The sequence below is a fragment of the Octopus sinensis genome, linkage group LG23 (genome assembly GCF_006345805.1).
Source record: "Octopus sinensis linkage group LG23, ASM634580v1, whole genome shotgun sequence".
Classification (NCBI taxonomy): Eukaryota; Metazoa; Mollusca; class Cephalopoda; order Octopoda; family Octopodidae; genus Octopus; species Octopus sinensis.
In genome coordinates this window covers 10606972-10630593 of record NC_043019.1, presented here as the reverse complement: position 1 = coordinate 10630593, position 23622 = coordinate 10606972, and the positions used below count along the sequence as shown (strand labels likewise).

Here is a 23622-nt window from a genome sequence, read left to right as displayed (position 1 = left end):
GGCCACACACAACCCTTCACAAGGTCACACATAGCCCTTCTGTAGGCCACACACAACTTTTCAGAAGGTTACACACAACCCTTCACAAGGTCATACATAGCCCTTCTGTAGGCCACACGCAACTTTTCAGTAGGTCACACACAACCCTTCACAAGGTCACACATAGCCCTTCTGTAGGCCACATACAACTTTTCAGAAGGTTACACACAACCCTTCACAAGGTCATACATAGCCCTTCTGTAGGCCACACGCAACTTTTCAGTAGGTCACACACAACCCTTCACAAGGTCACACATAGCCCTTCTGTAGGCCACACACAACTTTTCAGAAGGTTACACACAACCCTTCACAAGGTCATACATAGCCCTTCTGTAGGCCACACGCAACTTTTCAGTAGGTCACACACAACCCTTCACAAGGTCACATAGCCCTTCTGTAGGCCACATACAACTTTTCAGAAGGTCACACACAACCCTTCACAAGGTCACACACAACCCTTCACAAGGTCACACACAGCCCTTCTGAAGTTCACAGGTTCCCTACCTTTGGTCTTGTCCCCAATAAAGTGAGAGCATGCCAATGTTTGACTGCCTCTGTTGTGAGTTTCTCTTTGACCCCATCTCTACATCTCTTACATAACACGTAATTGCTTCTATTTTCAGGTTCTGTTGGACGGGACAGTTCAGCACCTCAGTCCGTACCCCCAGCAGGAGTTGCACCCCAAGTTCCCCCAACAGTGCCCCAGCAAGTTGCTCCTCCCATCCTGCCACCCAACATGCCCAACAGTACAGCGTCACCTGTGCCACCCGGCATGTCGACCTCCACAAGCATGGCAAATATTACCCTACCCCCTCAGCAACCTCCACCCAATTCGAGGCCTGGCCCAACACAGCCCCCCGTGATGCCTGGAAACCCTGGACCACCACCACAGAACATGCCACAGGGCATGCCCCCTCAAGGAATGCCACCGCAAGGAATGGGCCCTGGGGTACCCCCTTCTGTACATAATGCTATCACTGGAGCACCAAGAGGAGCAGGAGGCCCATTCCCGCAGGTAAGATATTCCTCTCTCTTTTTTTTTGTGTATCTTTTATCTTTTACTAGTTTCAGTCATTAGACTGTGGCCATGCTGGGGCACTGCCGTGAAGATTCTCTTTTCAGTCAAATGAATCAACCCCAGAGCTTTTTTTTTTTTGCTCTTAAGCATGTTATTTGTTCTATCTGTCTCTTTTGCCCAACTCGACCCCAGGACTTATTCTTTGTAAGCCTAGTACTTATTCTATTGGTCTCTTTTGCCGACCCGCTAAGTTACTGGGACATAAACACACCAACATTGGTTATCAAGCAATGGTGGTGGGACAAACACAGACACACAAACATATACATACATATATATGTGTGTGTATGTATGTATATATGTATATTTGATGGGCTTCTTTCAGTTTCCATCTATCAAATCCACTCACAAGGCTTTGGTCAGCCCAAGGCTATAGTAGAAGACATTTGCCCAAGGTACCATGCAGTAGGACTGAACCCAGAACCATGTGGTTGGTAAGCAAGCTACTTACCACACAGCCACTCCTGCACCGATATGTAAATTATATTAACACTTTGTTTGTCCTGTATATCACATGGGATATGTTCTTCTATAATGTATGAAGGGTCTCTTGTTTGCTAACGATTATTATTTTATTATTGTTATTATTGAGGTGACGAGCTTGCAGAATCGCTAGCATGCCAGGCAAAGTGCATAGTGGCATTTCGTCCGTTTTCACATTCTGAGTTCATATTCCACCACGGTCAACTTTGCCTTTCGTCCTTTAGGGGTCGATAAAATAAGTACCTTTTGAACACTGGGGTTGATGTTAATTAACTTACCCGCTTCCCGAAATTGCTGGCCTTGTGCCAAAATTTGAAACCATTATCATTATTATTATAATTATTTTTATCATTTGTGTATTTCAGGGTCCACCTCCAAACATGCAGCAGCCAGGCTCACATGTGGCAAGTGGAACAGGTGGTGCCAATACTAGTGGGCCACCACCAAACTTTGCACCTCCTAATTTTGGTGGCCCACCCCCTCCTTTTGGCCCACCTATGCCAAACTATCATAACCGACCACCAATGCCTGGTCCTGGAGCCGGAGGACCAGGGCCTGGCCCTGGACTAAACCAAGGCCCAGGCCCTGCACATGGCCCTGGTCCTACTCATGGCCCAGGCTCATCCCATGGACCAGGTCCAGTACCTTCCCATGGACCAGGCCCTGCACACGGCCCAGGCCCAGCTCATGGACCTGGTCCCACACATGGACCTGGTCCCACTCATGGACCTGGTCCCACCCATGGACCTGGTCCCACCCATGGACCTGGTCCAACTCATGGACCAGGCCCAACCCATGGAACAGGTCCAGCTCATGGACCGGGTCCAACTCAAGGGCCTGGTCCAGCCCAAGGGCCAGGTCCAGCCCACGGGCCAGGCCCAGTCCATGGGCCTGGTCCAGCTCATGGGCAGGGTCCAGCCCATGGACCTGGCCCTACACATGGACCGGGACCAGCCCATGGACCTGGCCCCAATCAACCTCCACCCCCTCAGCTGATTGATTATGGCCATGGTAAGTTAATATACTTATGTTTGTCTGTCTGTCTGTCTAGTTTACATACTTGTGTGTTTGTGCTGATGTGTATGAAATTATCTTCATCATTGTGTGTATATAATTACATTGTATGTGTGTGCGCTTGTTAATATGTGTTTGTGTGTGTGTGTGTAATTTACATTCCTATGTATCTATCGATGTGTATGTGTGTGTGTGATTTAGTTTACCAACTCCTGTGTTTGTAGTAGTGTGTTTGTGCATGTATTTGTGTATGTGTGGAGGCGCAATGGCCCAGTGGGTAGGGCAGCGGACTCGCAGTCGTAGGATCGCGGTTTCGATTCCCAGACCGGGCGTTGTGAGTGTTTATTGAGCGAAAACACCTAAAGCTCCACGAGGCTCCGGCAGGGATGGTGGTGATCCCTGCTGTACTCTTTCACCACAACTTTCTCTCACTTTTACTTCCTTTTTCTGTTGTACCTGTATTTCAAAGGGCCGGCCTTGTCACTCTCTGTGTCACGCTGAATATCCCCGAGAACTACGTTAAGGGTACACGTGTCTGTGGAGTGCTCATCTACTTACACGTTAATTTGACGAGCAGGCTGTTCCGTTGATTCGGATCAACCGGAACCCTCGTCGTCGTAACCGACGGAGTGCTTCCATCCATTTGTGTATGTGTGGAACTATCTACATGTATGTTTATGTGTACGTCTGTGTCTCACACACACACACATCCACACTGTTCCAACATTGTTTCTTTGTATTTCCAGGTTTATTGCCTCCGCTACCCCTGGAGTTCCGTGGACCACCGACCCCTCACCCATCGGCCCCACTCCCAATGCCTGACTTCAGTAAACCACCTCCTGGTTTCCCTCAGGCTCCACCACCAATACCTCTGCCCACAGAAATGGACCTCACCCCATCTGTCCCTTACTATGAACTCCCAGCTGGATTAATGTCTCTTTTGGTTAACGTAAGTCTCTCTTTCTTTCTCTCTCTCTCTCTCTCTCACTTTTTACATTCACACATTTTCTCTTCCTCCAACCCTCTTTCCTTACCATCTCTCTTTCTCTCTTAACTATTTCATTAACATTCACACACATATACAAACACACTCTCTCTTTTTCTCTCCCCCCCCCCACATCATGATACACACGTACACTCTGAATCAGTGGTTCCCAAACTTTCTCTGGCTGCCACCCCCTTGGCACTCAGGCCACATTCCTAGCACCCCTCCCACCACAAACACAACTCTGTAACAAATTCAAAACAATTGTATTTCACAAATAAAACTTAACCAAATTAACCCATTATTTGGGGTTGTTTTTATATTCATCATCCCCTTTTGGCCATCCCATTTTCACCCCACTTTTCAATGCCCCCTTGGATCATTCCATTCCACACACACCCACCCCACCGGGTGTGGCTGTGCTGCCCACTTTGGGAACCTCTGCTCTAAACCACCTTTCACCCTGTTTTGTAGCCATACTCTTTTCTCCCTCTCTTAAACTCCATCACACTCTCTTGCTCTGTCTTTCTTCATTTCTCTTCTTCCCTCTCACTGTTTGTCATATTTTATCTCATCGATGATGAGACAAAACCTCCCTCGCCTAATGATAATGTCCACTAAAGCCTGTCTGCCCTCCTCTGTTTCTCTTGTTCCAGTTGGAGGACTGTGATTACAAGGCCCTCGATCCCAAGGACATCCGATTGCCCCCTCCAATGCCACCAAGTGAGCGACTACTAGCAGCTGTGGAAGCCTTCTATAGTGCCCCGTCACATGACAGGCCGAGGGACAGGTGAGTCAGCTTTACTTCAACACATACATGCTTCACAGGGGACACCTGTGCACTGACATGCTTCGCTTACATTTCAGCTCTGCACATACACATCTAACAGTACTCTTTACCTTTCTACGTATATATATATATATAATTTTAAAATAGGATAAAATCTTCATAAGAAATTATCAAGTAGTTAGCGTGAAAAACCTCATAAGAGAAAAAATCTGTAAATTTTCCCACCTGAATATATATATTTATATTATATAGAGGGCATTATTACACATAAATGCCGCACGCTAGGAGGGACTCTTAAAAGTCAAAACTACCAAAATAAACATATCATACCGAATGCAAGTCTCGAAGCAAGTCATTTAAAAACAGAATTTAGCTGCAGATCACCAGTGATTTCGTAATTAATGCAGTGGCTGCATCCCTTACTCATCAGTGACAGCATGATTCAAGATTTATAATGAATGAACAAATATATATATGTCGGTGGCATGTAAAAAGCACCATCCGAATCGTGGCCGAAGCCAGTGCCGCCTCGACTGGCTTCCGTGCAGGTGGCACGTAAAATGCACCAATCCGACCGTGGCCGATGCCAGCCTTGCCTGGCACCAGTGCAGGTGGCACGTAAAAAGCACCCACTACACTCACGGAGTGGTTGGCGTTAGGAAGGGCATCCAGCTGTAGAAACATTGCCAGATAAGACTGGAGCCTGGTGCAGCCTTCTGGGTTCCCAGACCCCAGTTGAACCGTCCAAACCATGCTAGCATGGAGAATGGACGTTAAACGATGATGATGATTATTACACATAAATGCCGCACGCTAGGAGGGACTCTTAAAAGTCAAAACTACCAAAAATAAACATATCGTACCGAATGCAAGTCTCGAAGCAAGTCATTTAAAAACAGAATTTAGCTGCAGATCACCAGTGATTTCGTAATTAACGCAGTGGCTGCGTCCCTTACTCATCAGTGACAGCATGATTCAAGATTTATAATGAATGAACAAATATATATATATATAGTTAATCCAAACAAGAAAACAAAAACAAAAAAACAACAACGCAAGGAACAAATAAAATATTATTGGACGCTCAGGGAAGAAGGAGGGTTTGACGTTTCGAGCGGAGCTCTTTGTCGGAAACATAGGAGAAGGAAAGATCCCGAGAAGGGAAGACAGGGGGAAAAAAATTGCCAATGGTACACACGAGGTCACATACTAAAATATATATATATATCATCATCATCATCATCATCGTTTAGCGTCCGTTTTCCATGCTAGCATGGGTTGGACGGTTCTACTGGGGTCTGTGAAGCCAGAAGGCTTCATCAGGCCCAGTCAAATCTGGCAGTGTTTCTACGGCTGGATGCCCTTCCTAACGCCAACCACTCCGTGAGTGTAGTGGGTGCTTTTTACGTGCCACCCGCACTGGTGCCAGACAGAGCTGGCAAACGGATGGTGCTTTTTATGTGCCACCGGCACGAGGGCCAGGCGAGGCTGGCAACGGACACGAAACGGGGCGGTGCTGGCAACGGTCGCGAAACGGAAAGTTCTCTTACATGCCACCGGCACTGGTAACACATCTGCAATTTCCATTGATCGATTTCCATTGATCGATTTCGATTCTGATCGTCACTTGCCTCAACGGGTCTTCACAAGCAGAGTTTTGACATGCCACCGGCACTGGTAGCACATCCGCAATTTCCATTGATCGATTTCGATTCTGATCCTCACTTGCCTCATCACGTCTTCACAAGTAGAGTTTTGTGTCCCAAGAAGGGAAGGTATGCATACGTAGGCTGGCTCCATCCCATGTAGAAGGCCACGGGTTATGGACTCACTTGTCCTGCCGGGTCTTCTCGCGCACAGCACACTTCCAGAGGTCTCGGTCTCTAGTCATTTCCTCAGTGAGACCTAAAGTTCGAAGGTCGTGCTTCACCACCTCGTCCCAGGTTTTCCTGGGTCTGCCTCTTCCACAGGTTCCCTCAACCGCTAGGGTGTGGCACTTTTTCACACAACTATCTTCATCCATTCTCGCCACATGACCATACCAGCGCAAACGTCTCTCTTGCACACCACAACTGATGCTTCTTAGGTCCAGCTTTTCTCTCAAGGTACTTACACTCTGCCGAGTGTGAGTACCGGCATTACACATCCATCGGAGCATACTGGCTTCATTTCTAGCGAGCTTACGCATATCCTCAGCAGTCACGGCCCATGTTTCACTGCCATGTAGCATGGCTGTTCGTACACACGCATCATACAGTCTGCCTTTCACTCTGTGCGAGAGGCCTTTTGTCACCAGCAGAGGTAAGAGCTCTCTGAACTTTGCCCAAGCTATTCTTACTCTAGCAGTTACACTTTCAGCACACCCGCCCCCGCTGCTGACTTGGTCACCTAGGTAACGGAAACTATCAACTATTTCTAGTTTTTTCCCTGGAAAGTGACGGAAGTTGGTCTCAGAGCATTTTCAGTGTTTATTGTTCCTGAGCATCTGCCACATACAAAAACCATCTTCCTAGTTAGCCTTCCTTTGACATTGCTGCATCTCTTATGTGTCCATAGCTTACACTTGGTGCATCTTATAGAGTTTCTACCTACACCTTTTCTACAGATCGAGCAGGGCCATCTACCTGAAGGTGTTTGTGATTTGTCTACCTTCCTACTGATTACGACTTTGGTTTTAGCTAGATTGACTCTGAGGCCCTTCGATTCTAATCCTTGTTTCCACACCTGAAACTTCTCCTCCAGTTCTGATAGCGACTCAGCAATTAGAGCAAGGTCATCAGCATAGAGGAGCTCCCAAGGGCATCCTGTCTTGAATTCCTCCGTTATTGCCTGGAGGACTATGATAAATAGGAGGGGGCTGAGTACTGAGCCTTGGTGGACCCCTACCTCTACCCGGAATTCTTCACTGTACTCATTTCCAACCCTCACCCTACTAGCGGCGTCCCTGTACATGGCCCGCACAGCTCTCACTAACCATTCATCTATCCCTAGTTTCCTCATTGCCCACCAGATAAGGGATCGGGGGACCCTGTCGAGGGCTTTCTCCATGTCAACAAAAGCCAGGTACAGGGGCTTATCTTTGGCTAGGTATTTCTCCTGCAGCTGCCTTACCAGGAATATAGCATCAGTAGTACTTTTCCCTGGCACAAACCCAAACTGCATCTCATCTAAACTAACTCTCTCTCTAATTAGTTGGGCTATGACCCTCTCCGTAACCTTCATCACCTGGTCCAACAGCTTGATACCTCTGTAGTTATTTGTATCTAGGGCATCACCTTTACCTTGTAGCAGTTGACTATTATACTGCTACACCAGTCATTGGGTATGACCCCTTTGTGTATCACCTGATTAACTATACGGGTGACTAGGCTATAGCCGACACTACCAGACATTTTGAGCATCTCTGCAGTGATTCCTGATGGGCCTGGGGCTTTCCCTGTCTTCATGCTTCTAATTGCCTTAGCTACCACGGAACTATCAACTCGGATAGCTGGTCCCTCTGTTGGGTCAACATTCGGCAGACTCTCTTTATCCCATTCATTTTCTTCATTCAGCAACCTTTCATAGTGGCATCTCCAAACCTCTCTCTTTGCATCCTCATTTAGCGCAAGTGAACCATCTTCCATGCGAACACACTTCTCTCCTACCACATCACGATTCTCTCTCACACACTGTCTTGCAACACGAAACACCTCCAGTCTTTGGTCCTCACGGCGCAGAACATTGGCAAATTTTTTCTTATCTGCTTCCCCTCTGGCTAAATAAACCTGTCTCCTAGCTTCTCTTTTGGCAGTCTGATACAATCCCTGCTACCCCCATTTTTCCAGACCTTCCAAGCCTGTCTCTTTTCTCTAATAGCCCTGTCTACAATATTGTTCCACCACCACCACGTTATTCTAGGTCGAGAGGGGACTTTGCACCAGCCACAGATCTGGTCAGTGGCTCTCAGCAGGTTGTCCCTTAGAAACGTCCAGCTGTCTTCTACCCCTGTGATGCTCTATCCCCTTCTACTTCGTCAGAGGCTTCAAGTAATATGTCCCTAAATCTCTGTCCATTTGCAGGATCTTTAAGCTTCCAGATCCTTCTTCTCCATATTTGTCGTCTTCTGGTTGTCCTCCTAGTCCTGATCCTAAAGTCACTAACTACCAGTCTATGTTGTGGGGTACATTCTTCACCTGGGAAGGTTTTGGCATTTATAAGCAGCCATCTCTCCCTTTGCCTTGTAAGGATGTAGTCAATTTGGCTGGTATGTTGGCCCGATTGGTAAGTGACTAGGTGGCTGGTAGGTTTCCTGAAGTTAGTGTTGCAAATCATAAGATTATTTGCATCGCAGAACTCCAGCAGCCTGGTTCCCTCCTCGTTGCGGGAGCCATAGCCATAGCCTCCATGTACGCCATGGAAGCCCCCAGCATGTCGTCCAACGTGACCATTGAAGTCACCAGCCACAAAGATAAGGTCTCTGTCGTTCGTCAACGAGGTAGTCTGCAGTAGAGTGTCATAGAATCGGTCTTTCTGTCCATCGGGTAGCCCCGACTGAGGAGCATAGGCTGATATAATGGTTGCTAAACTATGATGAAGCACTAATCTAATCTTAAGTATTCTGTCACATACTCTGATTACCTCAATTACTTTATCTACCCATGATTACCTCAATATATGTAATAATAATAAAGGGTAAAATTAATTAATCAATTTATAATTAATAATCTTACCAAGTAGTTCGGTTTGTTAAAAGAATCATTATCGGTAAACTTATACAAAAATTATAATTATAAACATAATTATAATTAGGGCTTAGCAAAATTGCTTCACCACGTACTGAAATTTAGAAATAGCAGTTAAATACTATTCTACTACCATAAGATATCTCCCAGACAGCTGTGTGTGTGTGTGTGTGTGCATGTATAAGCACAGGTATGAGTATATGGTTAAAAGTTTACTTCCCAACCACATGGTTATGGGTTCAGTCCCACTGCACAGCACTTTGGACCAGTATCTTCTACTATAGCCTTGGACCAACCAAAGCTTTGTGAATGGATTTGGTAGGCGGAAACTGAAAGAAGCCTGTGTTTGTTAATGTTACTGCAGTTGTTGTTTAGCCCAGGGACATCCCTTAGACAGACCACTGGTAAAAGATATTGTAACTATGACCATCCTGTTTCCAGACATAATGTATCGGGTGTGTCCTTTTTTTAATGTGGTATTGTGTGATTTAACAGAGTTTTAGCTGCTATTTCTAGCTGGTTGAATGATTGCATAGAATTTCCTTGATTAAGATTTGTTGTATTATTGATGTTACTGTTGTTGTTGTTGTTTGTCGTTTCAGCGAGGGCTGGGAGAAACTAGGCCTCTATGAGTTCCTCAAGGCGAAACAGAAAGCTAAGAAGATCCGAGACCGAGAACTGGAGAAGGAGAAAGAAAAAGAGAAACACCAGCCGTCCGACCGCTTCCGAGGTCGGTCAAGTTCTCCGCCTCCGAGACCTCGGTCACGTTCCAACTCACCACGAACGCGCTCTCGTAGAAGGTATGACGCTAAAAGGTACAAACAACTTTTGTCTACATCTCTTTTGCTATCGGCAGGGATGGAGGGAGGACAATAATAAGTTTCCCCAACATCTGAACATTGTGGGGGCCCTTTGCTTGCTACTATGGGCAACATATGACCTTTTCCCACCACAGGGGGTAATGTAGGAGCTTTCCTCTGCCAATTTGAGTAGCATTGTTCAAGTTACCACTGAGTAATATTGTACAGGGTGGGGCTGTAAAGTTCCAGGCTTTAACCCTTTAGCATTTAAACCGGCCATATCCAGCCAAAAGTATTCTGCCTGTTTTATGTTCAAACTGGCCATATCTGGTCTCTCACACTAACCCTACAATATCATCTTAAAAATTAACAGCTACCTCATCAAAATCTCATAGCTACAAGATAATGCCTGATTAGTCCAAAACAATGTGGATGAAAAAGCATGAATTTTGGCAGAATAATGTGAACACTAAAGGGTTAAAGGTGTCACGAAAGGCCTGGTTAGAGCCCCAACTTTCTTAGTTCTTTTACAGGGTTTACAAAAACTGAAGGTCTGCTGCAATAAGTGTGTGAATAAGTGTGTTTAGTAAGACTGGAGATAGAAGTTGTCTGAATGAATGTCCACAGTTGTTAAGAAGATTAATGATAGATAAAAAGCTTGCACTGTGTCCACTGTAAAACCTTACCGGGCCTTTGCAAAAAGAAAGTACTGTGTTTGATTTGTTACACCAAATATTTTGAAGACAGTACTCCGTCATAGAATAATGACTGAAACAAGAAAAAGATAAAGGGTATATAAAATTGAGCTGGAGGCCAGACCAAAAACTGCTGCAGGCTGAGTCTGGCCCACAGACAGTTTATACATTTAACCCTTTCGTTACTGTATTTATTTTGAGATGCTCTGTGTTTCCTTCAATTACTTGAAATATAACAAAGAGTTTAGTAAAATAACTTAGTTATCATTCAGCTAGTGTAGGAACATAAATTGTGACTAAGGTTTGGTGGAAGATTTTAATTTAAAACTTATGAAAACAAGACATTTATTCTAAAGGGCCAGAGCCGGTTTCAGCCGGGTTGGTAACGAAAGGGTTAAAGGGCTTACCAATACCAAGAGAGAAATGGAAACAGTTAAGGGAAGTGTGAAACCAAAAGACAACCATCACATTTTTTTTTATAATATTATTATTATTATTCAGCAGTCTTATTTTTACACATGCTTCCACTGCACTACCGGGTGCAACTCTGTGTACCTTGGGTATGTACTATGGTTTGTTGTGGTGCTCTTATTTTCACTGTATTGAAAGTGTTTTATGTAGGAGGTGTGTGGTGCCTAGTGGTACTATTTTCTGTATGTCATATACATTCATAAGTCCTGATGATTTGTCTATGTATTATTATTATTATTATTACTAGCAGCAAAGCCCGGCGTTGCCCGGGTATGTAAGAGCCCCTAGTAGGCAACGACTAATACCAATCTAGTCCTTTCCCTCTAGGGAATGAAGGCGCATGTGTAGGTTGCAATGTCTTCTGTGTATACGATGTTCCTAGCTGTCCCTTTGGGCGAAAACGCGATTTCCCAAAATGGCATGATTTTATCGATTTTTTCTGATGGTAAGGTATTGCATGGAAAACTAACGTCAGGATTAAGTTTCTTAGGGTAACATTAAGCTTCACCATGAGTTTAGTGAAAATCGATTGCAAGTTGCGAAAACTACAACAGAAAATGTGTTGCATATAAAAAGCTGAGATTCTCGACCCCATGTCGAATTTATCGATTATTTCAAAACTGGGGGAACTTTTCGAAATTTTCACTGCGTTAGTTTTGAATTATGACATTGGGCTATGTGTGTGTCAAGTTTCATCAGAATCGGTTGAAAGCCGTGGTCAGGGTGAGAGTACAACCTGACAGACACACAGACAGACAAACTGCCGTTTATATAGAGAGAGATTATTATTGTCGTCATTATTATTTATAATCTCTTTTCACTCAGGTCCCACTCCAGGTCACATTCAAGATCTAAGTCAAAATCTCCACTGCCCTACCTGCGCAGTAGCAAGTCTCGATCACCTTCTCCTTCCAGGAACCGACGCAGATCTCAAAGCCCATCTCCTCCAAACTTGTAAGTAAATCTTAAACACATTTTTTGTTTTTCCCCATTGTTTTGTTTGTGTTTTTTGATCAGTCTTATGTTGTCCTTGATCAAATCCTATTTATAATCCTTATAAATGGATTTGGGAGGTAGAAGCTGAAAGAAGCCCATTATGTGTGTGTGAGGAAGACAGAGAGAGAGAGTGAGTGAGTGAGTCTATCTGTCTCCCACCACAGGTTGACAACCAGGACTGGTTTGTTTACATCCCTGAAATGTAACAGTTCAGCAAAAGAAACTGATAGAATGAGTAAGGACCAGGCTTGAAAAACTCAATGAGGTACTTCTATTTTTAGTGAACAAAAACATATAAATATGGTTTTAAAAGCATATAATTTATAATAAAATCAGACAACTAGTAGGAAAGAAAATACAGCACAAAATGGGCTTGGCACCATAAATAAATGAAAAAAAAAATCCATAATATTGAGTGTGTAGTGGTGGGGAGAGACATAAGACAGTACAAGAGGGTGATGGATGGGGAGAGAGAGAGAGAGCATGTGTGTGTTTTTGTATTTCAAAGAAGTGTTAAAGAAAAAGACGGGAAGGGAGAGGGAAGAAGAAGAAAAAATTATTTTGCTGGACAGGATGTTTACTCCAAGGAAGTGGGGTCTAAGATCTTGGGGAAAAGAATTTAAGTTTTGCAGGTATGACTGTGTGGTTCCAGGTTCAGTCCCACTGCATGGTACCGAAATGGGCTTGATAAGCAAAATTTTAAACTGAACAGCAGGGATGTCACTTTACTACAGTCTTGTCCTTTTCCCTTTTCTTCCTCCTGCTTTCCATTTTCTTTTACCTCCTGCTTACACCAAAACTAATCGCTCTTGCTTCTCTTGTCTGTCTTCCGTTTAGTGGCGGTGAAAACTTCTTGCAGCCTCCCATGTTTGACCAAAGGATCGGAGAAGATAACAAAGGCCACCAAATGCTGATGAAGATGGGTAAGTTGAGTTTGGCTTGACCAGCACCCTCCTGGTCAACCGTTTTTTTCTCATTCCTTGTTTATTATTAAGTTGGGGTTGGTTTGTAACAGAAGTGTGGCCATTGGGGCTACGAGGCATCATCATCAATATTCTTGGGCAAGTGTCTCTTCTAATATAGCCTCAGGCCAACCAAAGAGTTGTGAATGGATTTGGCAGATGGAAACTGAAAGAACCCCATCATGTATATATATATATATATACATATATATAATTTATCATTACCAGCATCGCCTTACTGGCACTTGTACCAGTGTGCAGGTGGCATGTAAAAAAAACACCATTTGGGCATGGCCGTTGCCAGTACCGCCTGACTGGCCCTCCTGCCGGTGGCACGTAAAAGCACCCACTACACTCTCAGAGTGGTTGGCATTAGGAAGGGCATCCAGCTGTAGAAACTCAGCCAGATCAGATTGGAGACTGGTGCAGCCATCTGGTTCACCAGTCCTCAGTCAAATCGTCCAACCCATGCTAGCATGGAAAGCAGACGTTAAACGTTGATGATGATAATGATGATGATATATATCTATGTGTGTCTGCGTTTGTACTCCCATCATCACTTGACAACTGGTATTGGTTTGTTTACTTCCCCATAACTTTGCGGTTCAGCAAAGAGACCAATAGAATAAGTACTAGGCTTAAAAATAAATCTTGAGGTTGATTTGTTCGACAAAAGCACTTTAAGGTGGTGCTCCAGCATGGCCACAGTCAAATGACAGAAACCAGTAATAAAAAAAATTATTCCAATTTTTTCCCCCCATGTTTTCCACAACTTCTAACCCTAACCCTAACACCAACCACTTTACTGTGTTCTATTCTCACACAAGCACCTGTGAGATTGCCCGGTTATTGGATATGACTATTGAACATTGATGGTAATGAATGATGATGGAGTTTGTCTGTCTGCTAGAATATGTTGATAATACATTGATATATCTTGTCTCTGTTTGTCATTTAGGTTGGAGTGGCAAGGGTCTTGGCGTCACAGAACAGGGCATAGTTGACCCTATATCAGGAGGTGACTGTCGCAACCGGCAGGACATGTACAAGGGAGTAGGATTTGAGATAAAAGATCCATTTGAGTTGAAAGATCCGTTTGAGCAGTTCCGTAAGAGCAAAAGCCAAGGTTTTATCCAGCGAATGAAGGCAAGGGACGAAGCAAGAATTGGAGAAAAAGGTAAGTGTAAAACCCTAAAGTTAGTCTTCTTTGTCGTCCCCAGCTCTCACCCTTGTCAGTGTAGTGGTGGGGGTTATTGTTGTAGAGACTTCAAACTTAAAATCTTCAAAGCCACAGTCAAACCAATTCTACTATATGGCTCAGAAACCTGGGCGTTATCAAAGAAGCTTGAGAGGTGGTTGGATGGAACTTACACTCGCCTCCTTACGAGAGCTCAAAATCTCTCATGGAAGCTTCATCCGACCAAAGTACAAATATATGGGAAACTACCACCTGTATCATCTGTTGTGAAAGGTAGAAGAGTCCAGTTTGCTGGACATTGTTGTAGAGCTGAAAACGAGGTATTTTCTACTCTTCTCCTCTGGAAGCCATCTGCTCGCGATACCACAGGGCACACACTCTCCTACCCTAATTTAATCTCCATCACCATCATCATTGTTCGACCATGGTCGAGACAATGGAATTTACCATGCTACGCCAGACTTCACGGTCCATCATGGCATTACGGAGGTCCTGTTGCTGGATGCCTGTATCCCTGGAGATTACATCAGGGTAGGATGTATATATAAAATCCTCCAAAGTGGTGCCCCAGCATGGTCACAGTCCAGTGACTGAAACAAATAAAAGGTAAAAAACTTATTGTGGCCGTGCAGTAAGAAGCCTGCTTCTCAACCATATGGTTCCAGGTTCAGTCCCACTGTGTGGCACCTCGGGCAAGTGTCTTCTACTATAGCCTTGGGCCTACCAAAGTCTTGTGAGTGGAAAATATGGTAGACGGAAACTGAAAGAAGCCTGTCATATATAAAAATCTATGTTTTTGTGTCTATGTTTGTCCTACCCACCACCATTGCTGACAAGTGACGTTGATGTGTTTATGCGGTTCAGCAGAAGAGAGTGATAGAATAAGTACTAAGTATAAGGTGGCGAGAAGTACCAGTTACGCACTGGGGTTGATATAATCGACCTGTCTTTGTTTGTCCCCTCTGTGTGTAGCCCCTTGTGGACAGTAAAGAAATAAGAATAAGTACTAGGCTTACAAAGAATAATTCCTGGGGTCGATTTCTTCAACTAAAACCCTTTAAGGCGGTGCTCCAGCATGGCCACAGACTGAAACAAATAAAAGAATAAGTGGTCACTACATATTCACACACACATGCAGTGGTCACTACTTTTTCATGTATACATTGCATGGCCACTATGTCCTCCTAATACACGCAGTTCACTGGTCACTGCCATTTATCTTGACCAAGGTTACCGTGGTCTTTTTTGTAGGCTTTTCTTCCCACGGATAAACCTTACTTGCTTTCCCCTTTACACCATACATCATAACACTGTGATACATGATCCCTATTGATCGTTTTTTTTTCCTCTTCCCCTTTTTTCTTCTTTTTTTTTTCATTTCTCTTTTCTTTTGTTCCTTTTCTTTTTTTTTGTTCTTTTTTTTCCCTTTTACGATCCCTTTTGATCGAAAACCTACGCCACCTTTTTTTTTGTTTGTTTCTTTTTTTTTTTTTTATCCCCCAAAAGAAAAGCTCTACCTTGTAACTTGTCCCATCTATGTGCAGCCCTGTGTGGCCAATAAAGAAACTTATCTTGTGGCACCCCTTCTCAAGCTCTTGCTGTACCCCTCCCTCCAAAAAAAAAAAAACTAGTCACACCCACCACCAGTTTGACCACCCTTCTAAACACTACAAGCCCTGCCCTTATAACCCCAGTCTCTCTCTCTCTCTCTCTCTCTCTCCACAGCTAACAGACATGGTGCCAAAACGCCACAACAGAATCGGACAATGAAGGAGGAGGAAAGTACCACACCAGTCCATGCTGGAGCATCATCGCCACCGCAACCAGCAGCAGGAGTGGCCGCAGCAGCAGCAGCTCAGAACTTCCCTCTACCACCAATGAATCATTAGGCTACCACCACCATCACCACCACCACCACCACTACCACCACCACCAACACCAGCCGCTTCATGAATTTGAGGAGGGGCCTCCATTGATCCTCTTCTTTCTCTACAGAGATGTTGACCCTCTCTGTGCCCCTCTCTGGCCCTCTCCCTCTATGGAGCAGGTCGTAAAACCTTTCACTGCAGGATTTCATTCTTTTATATATTTTTTTTTCCTCCCCCTCTACCTCTCTTCACTCATATTTCTTCATCATTGAGATCACAATATTAAATCTTAACAAAACCAACCAGAGATGTCTTTGTTGTTTTTTGTTGTTCTTTTTTTTTCTACTTGTTTGTTTCTTTGTCTTATCACCAGCGCCATCACCACAATTATCATCATCATCATCATCAACATCACGGCGTCAAGGAAGAGCCTTCCACTACAAGACCACCAAAGTTTTTCTTTTTTTTCCAAGGTCTGGGGTCTCCTGCCCCTAAGCCCTAGACCATCACCTAATCACCCTTACCTGTCATGTTGCTTAACAACAACAACAATCACCACCACAATTATCATCATCACCACAATCATCATCATCATCAACATCACAAGCACCACCATCATCACAATGACCACCAGCCGTCCAAGAATTTGGACCCGGAGATCTCCATTTCCAGCGACTTCGAGGGCCACCCCCCCCCCCCAGTGGTGTCGGGCGTCAACGAAGAACCCTCGACTACAAGACGACCAAAGTTTTTCTTTTTTTCCAAGGTCTGTGGTCTCCCACCCCTAGACCATCACCTAATCACCCTTACCCGTCTTGTTGCTTAACAATCACCACCACAATTATCATCATCATCATCACCAACATCACAATCATCATCATTTTGCCAGTGGCAAGCGTTGCAGTTTTACAGTAAAGCTTAGTGGAGGCACATGGCCCAGTGGTTAGAGCAGCGGACTCGTGGTCGAGGGATCGCGGGTTCGAATCTCAGACCGGGCGATGTGTGTGTTTATGAGCGAAACACCTCAGAGCTCCACATGGCTCCGGCAGAAGGTAATGGCGAACTTCTGCTGACTTGTTGTGGTACATCCTTTGGCGCAGATATGACTTGTCAGGTGGCTCTATTGAGCAAAGTACCTTTTAAAAAATCACCTGATGATACACGTCTGCACCAAAGGATGCACCCCCAACCAGTTGTCCAGAATCTCACCTGCGAGGAACCGATGCAAGATGGGCTCTCTCATCATCATCATCGTCATCGTCGTCGTTTAACGTCCGTTTTCCATGCTGGCATGGGTTGGACGGTTCGACCGGGGTCTGGGAAGCCAGAACGCTGCACCAGGCTCCAGTCTGATCTGGCAGTGTTTCTACAGCTGGATGCCCTTCCTAACGCCAACCACTCCATGAGTGTAGTGGATGCTTTTTACATGCCACCTGCACAGGTGCCAGGGGAGGCTGGCAAACGGCTACGATCGGATGGTGCTTTTTACGTGCCGGAGGAATTCCTGAAGTAAATCCAGTGGCATTTATATCCATACTGTTGATGACATCAGGTAGCCGCAGACAGCGAATGTGCTTTAATCAGCATACTACCAGATAGGGTTAGCGAATGTGCTTTAATCAGCATACTACCAGATAGGGTTAGCGAATGTGCTTTAATCAGCATACTACCAGATAGGGTTAGCGAATGTGCTTTAATCAGCATACTACCAGATAGGGTTAGCGAATGTGCTTTAATCAGCATACTACCCGAGTCTAAAATCACAAATCCAGCAGATATCAGTGGAGAGGGGTAAGTCGATTACCTTGACCCCAGTGTTCAACTGGTACATATTTTATCAACCCCGAAAGGATGAAAGGCAAGATTAACTTCAGTGGAATTTGAACTCAGAATGTAAAGATGGACAAAATTGCTGCTAGGCATTTTACCCTGTGTGCTAACAACTCTGCCAGCTCAATGCCCTGACCATTATTTATATATTATGTAGCTTGCTTACCAACCACATGGTTCCAGGTTCAGTCCCACTGCATGGCACCTTGGGCAAGTGTCTTCTACTATAGCCTCAGGCCAACCAAAGCCTTGTGAGTGGATTTGGTAGACGGAAACTGAAAGAAGCTCGTATATATATATATATATATATATATGTGTGTGTGTCTGTGTTTGTCCCCCCCCCCCCAACATCGCTTGACAACCAATGCTGGTGTGTTTATGTCCCCATAACTTAGCAGTTCGGCAAAAGAGACCAATAGAATAAGTACTAGGCTTATAAAGAATAAGTCCTGGGGTCGATTTGCTTGACTAAAGGCGGTGCTCCAGCATGGCCACAGTCAAATGACTGAAGCAAGTAAAAGTAAAAGGGTATGTGGGTGTGTTCATTCGTTCTTGTTTTAGCATCATACACGTGAGGTTGTTCATTTCCAATCTTCCATAAAAACATGTCAGGCCATGGAGATGTATAATCTTGCTTGGAAAGAGGTGAGGGTTAGCAACAGGAAGGGCATCTGGCTGTAGGAAATCTCAACAAATTCCCTCTGACCCATGTAAGCATAGAAAAGTGGATGTTAAAACATGTATATATCATCGTCATCATCATTTCTTAATTGTTTTAGTAATTAGACTACAGCCATACTGGGGCAACACCTTGAAGAATTGTAGTCAAACAAATTGACCCCAGTACTTTTTCTAGTGATCTCTTTTGCCAAACGGGAACATAAACATCATAAGCGGAAAGTGTAACCTCTCGAAAGAGCTGTTCTTCACTCCTGCTCCAGAGCGTCGGCTGCGGGGTCATTCCGAAAAGCTCTATCTGCGACGATTTCATCTCAATCGAAGGAGAGGGGCTTTCTCCATCCGGGTTGCGGATCCGTGGAACAAGCTGCCAGACGAGATGGTGAAGATGCCGACAACCGCGCGATTCAAAGTCTCCCTTGACCTCAAGTGGCCTGAACTCTTTACATGAACACCACCCTGTACATAACTCCATGTCCCCCTACATGGCCTTGCTTTTTGCTTTTTGAGCCAAAAAATTAACTAACTAACTAAACACTCTAACATCAGTTGTCAAATGGTGGCCAGGGGAAAAGAGACAGACAGACACATATATATACAATGGGCTTCTTTCAGTTTCCATCTACCAAATCCATTCACAAGGCTGGATATATTAAAAGACATTTGCCCAAGGTTCCATACAATGGGACTGAACCTGGAATCATGTGAGTGAGAAGCAAGCTTCTTACCATACAACCATGCTTGCCCCTGTTATGTGTGTGTGTGTGATGGGCTGTTTTCAGTTTCCATCTACCAAATCCATCGCAAGGCTTGGTCAGCAGGATGCTACAGGCGGCGAGCTGGCAGAATGGTTAGCACACCGGGCGAAATGCTTAGCGGTATTTCGTCTGCCGTTACATTCTGAGTTCAAATTCCGCCGAGGTTGACTTTGCCTTTCATCCTTTCGGGGTCGATTAAATAAGTACCAGTTACACACTGGGGTCGATATAATCGACTTAATCCGTTTGTCTGTCCTTATTTGTTCTCTCTGTGTTGAGCCCCTTGTAGGTAGTAAAGAAATAGGTATTTCGTCTGCCGTTACATTCTGAGTTCAAATTCCGCCGAGGTCGACTTTGCCTTTCATCCTTTCAGGGTCGATTAAATAAGTACCTGTTACGCACTGGGATCGATATAATCAACTTAATCCATTTGTCTGTCCTTGTTTGTCCTCTCTGTGTTGAGCCCCTTGTGGGTAGTAAAGAAATAGGATGCTACAGTAGAAAATGCCCAAGGTACCACACAGTGGGACTGAACCTGGAACCGTTATGGTTGGCAAGCAAATTCCTTACCACATAGCCACACTGACACACACACACATGTATACATATGATCCGAAGCACCATCCGAATCGTGGCCGAAGCCAGTGCCACCTCGACTGGCTTCCGTGCAGGTGGCACGTAAAATGCACCAATCCGACCATGGCCGATGCCAGCCTCGCCTGGCACCAGTGCAGGTGGCACGTAAAAAGCATCCACTACACTCACGGAGTGGTTGGCGTTAGGAAGGGCATCCAGCTGTAGAAACATTGCCAGATAAGACCGGAGCCTGGTGCAGCCTTCTGGCTTCCCAGATCCCCGGTCGAACCGTCCAACCCGTGCTAGCATGGAGAACGGACGTTAAACGATGATGATGATGATGATGATAAAGGTAAAGTAAAGACCCCCTTCGGTCATGAATGACCATGGGATTGCACCTAGAGAGTTACCCTCTGAGGCACAAGTCCGGGCAAGGTTGTTTATGGAAGGCCAGCAGTCGCCCATGCATACCAGCCTCCCCTCTCCACGCCACCAGTGTTATCCAAGGGAAAGACAAAGGTCGATACAGCTTGGCACCAGTGACGTCGCAACTCATTTCTACAGCTGAGTGAACTGCAGCAACGTGAAATAAAGTGTCTTGCTCGAGAACACAACACGCAGCCCGGTCCAGGATTTGAACTCACAACCTCACGATCGTAAGCTTGACGCTCTAACCACCGAGCCATGCGCCTTCACGCAGATGATGATAAGGAAGGCATGATACCAACTTAAATTAATATGGGTATAGGAAATGGAATCTGACCTTCAGATAAAGTAAACTATGCCGTGTCTACAGCACAGAAATATTGGAACCATCCCAACTGGTTCACTACATAAAACATAAGCAAGCACATGGGTACACATGGATTTTATGCCAACATATATATGTGTGTGTGTTGTATGTATGTATATATATAGTATGTATGTATGTATATTGAGAACATACCAAAGCACATGAGTAAAATATACATACTAGTACTGAATCACACAGCTGCACACTTACATTTTGTACCAGTATGTACATACATACATATATATATATATTTATTTATATATATATATATATGTTTTTCGTTTCTCATTGTGTTCGACGTCTTTTTGGTGTCCTGTACTCATATATGCGTGTATATGTACATGTAGAGGTAGGTACGTACATATATGTTTATATATATGCATATGTTTTATTTATTAATATATATATATATATACACACATATACACACACACATACACACGCATATATACATATATGCATATATATAAAACACATATACATATATAAACACATATACACACACACATATATACGTATACGCATATGTATAAAACACATACACACACACGTATATATACACATACACACATATATACATATACGCATATATATAAAATATACATATACATATAAACACATGCGCACACACACACATGTATATATACACATACACACATATATACATATCTCTTTTACTTGTTTCAGTCATTTGACTGCGGCCATGCTGGAGCACCGCCTTTTAGTCGAACAAATCGACCCCGGGACTTATTCTTTTGTAAGCCCAGTACTTATTCTATCGGTCTCATTTGCCGAACCGCTAAGTGACGGGGACGTAAACACACCAGCATTGGTTGTCAAACACACACACACATACATATATACGACAGGCTTCTTTCAGTTTCCGTCTACCAAATCCACTCACAAGGCATCGGTCGGCCCGGGGCTATAGCAGAAGACACTTGCCCAAGATGCCACGCAGTGGGACTGAACCCGGAACCATGTGGTTGGTTAGCAAGCTACTTACCACACAGCCACTCCTGCGCCTATATATACGCATATATATAAAACATGCATATACATACACACACACACACACACATATATACTGAATCACACAAGCACATGTTACACACACATATTGCAGTGTATATTTATACACTCGTTGGTACCGATAAGCACTGTCATCCGTACAGTTTCGTGCAAACACACACACACACAATTGGTCTCCATATACACCCTGACACACTGACACGGAGACGAAGCATTTACTGCATCTCAAGGCTTGGGCAAATATTTCATATTTTCATGTCTGTGTTGTCGTAAATACCCTCATCATCATCATCATCATCATCATCATCATCATCACCAACATCATCAATACCCCCCTTCACCCCTACCAACACTACCATCATCATCGTCATCATCGTCTTTACCACCATCATCATCGTCTTTACCACCATCATCATCAAAATCATCACCAACATCATCAATACCCCCCTTCACCCCTACCAACACTACCATCATCATCGTCATCATCGTCTTTACCACCATCATCATCGTCTTTACCACCATCATCATCATCATCATCACCAACATCATCAATACCCCTCTTCACCCCTACCAACACTACCATCATCATCGTCATCATCGTCTTTACCACCATCATCATCGTCTTTACCACCATCATCATCAAAATCATCACCAACATCATCAATACCCCTCTTCACCCCTACCAACACTACCATCATCATCGTCATCATCGTCTTTACCACCATCATCATCAAAATCATCACCAACATCATTGATACCACGATCACCACTAATGCTACAGTTACTATCATCAAAACCACCACCATCACCATCACTACCATCATCATCATCAACACCACCTCCACCATCATCATCACCACTATCATCATCGTCATCATCAACACCACCACCACCACTACCATCATCATCATTATTATCATTATCATCACCATCAACACCACCTCCACCATCATCACCACCACCACTATCATCATCATCATCACCACTACCATCATCGTCATTATTATCATTATCATCATCAGCAGCAGCACCTTCAGCAGGATGAAGACATGATTAAGTTGAATATTTCATTAGAAAAATCGAAGAGAATTGAAGAGAAGAGGTGGCAGTAGAGGTGTAGAGAAAGGAGGAGGAAGGAGAAATGAAAGAGAGAGATGAAAAATAGAAGAGTGATTTAGAGGAGACAAAACGAGGGAACGAGAATCCTTTCTTTCACAACTACTTTTCTAACCTCCCCCTCATTCACACACACTCTCTCTCTCTCTCTCTCTCTCTCTCTCCCACCCTCCTTCTACCCTAACCCTACCACTCCCAAAGAAAATATGTGAATCGTGGACAGAGGCACGTACGCAGCAGTGGAAGCAATAACACTACTACTACTACTACTACCACCACCACTTCTACTACTACTACTACTACCACCACCACTTCTACTACTACTACTACTACCACCACCACTTCTACTACTACTACTACTACCACCACCACTTCTACTACTACTACTACTACCACCACCACTTCTACTACTACTACTACTACCACCACCACTTCTACTACTACTACTACTACCACCACCACTTCTACTACTACTACTACTACCACCACCACTTCTACTACTACTACTACTACCACCACCACTTCTACTACTACTACTACTACCACCACCACTTCTACTACTACTACTACTACCACCACCACTTCTACTACTACTACTACTACCACCACCACTTCTACTACTACTACTACTACCACCACCACTTCTACTACTACTACTACTACTAATACATGATACGCGATGCATTGAATGCGGGGATTTGCTGTTTGAGGCTGATTGAGAACAGTCAGAAAAAAC

The 23622-nt window shown here is 44.3% G+C and overlaps 1 protein-coding gene across 3 annotated transcripts in view; it reads left to right on the top strand.

The window, feature by feature from the left end:
- LOC115223453 (calcium homeostasis endoplasmic reticulum protein) overlaps nucleotides 1-23168 on the top strand; it is a 135758-nt gene extending 112590 nt beyond the window's left edge. For 2 of the 3 annotated variants that reach the window (XM_029794030.2, XM_029794029.2), the window contains 9 exons: nucleotides 663-1054; nucleotides 1966-2611; nucleotides 3361-3563; nucleotides 4256-4389; nucleotides 9716-9928; nucleotides 11905-12033; nucleotides 12913-12998; nucleotides 13996-14214; nucleotides 15961-16406. In XM_029794030.2, the coding sequence (XP_029649890.1) occupies nucleotides 663-1054; nucleotides 1966-2611; nucleotides 3361-3563; nucleotides 4256-4389; nucleotides 9716-9928; nucleotides 11905-12033; nucleotides 12913-12998; nucleotides 13996-14214; nucleotides 15961-16124 (2186 nt within the window). In that variant the 3' untranslated portion in view covers nucleotides 16125-16406. Of the gene's footprint in view, nucleotides 1-662; nucleotides 1055-1965; nucleotides 2612-3360; nucleotides 3564-4255; nucleotides 4390-9715; nucleotides 9929-11904; nucleotides 12034-12912; nucleotides 12999-13995; nucleotides 14215-15960; nucleotides 16407-23145 lie in introns of those variants that run through there. The other variant, XM_036512661.1, reaches the window with a different exon arrangement.
- The last annotated feature ends 454 nt before the right edge of the window (nucleotides 23169-23622 follow it).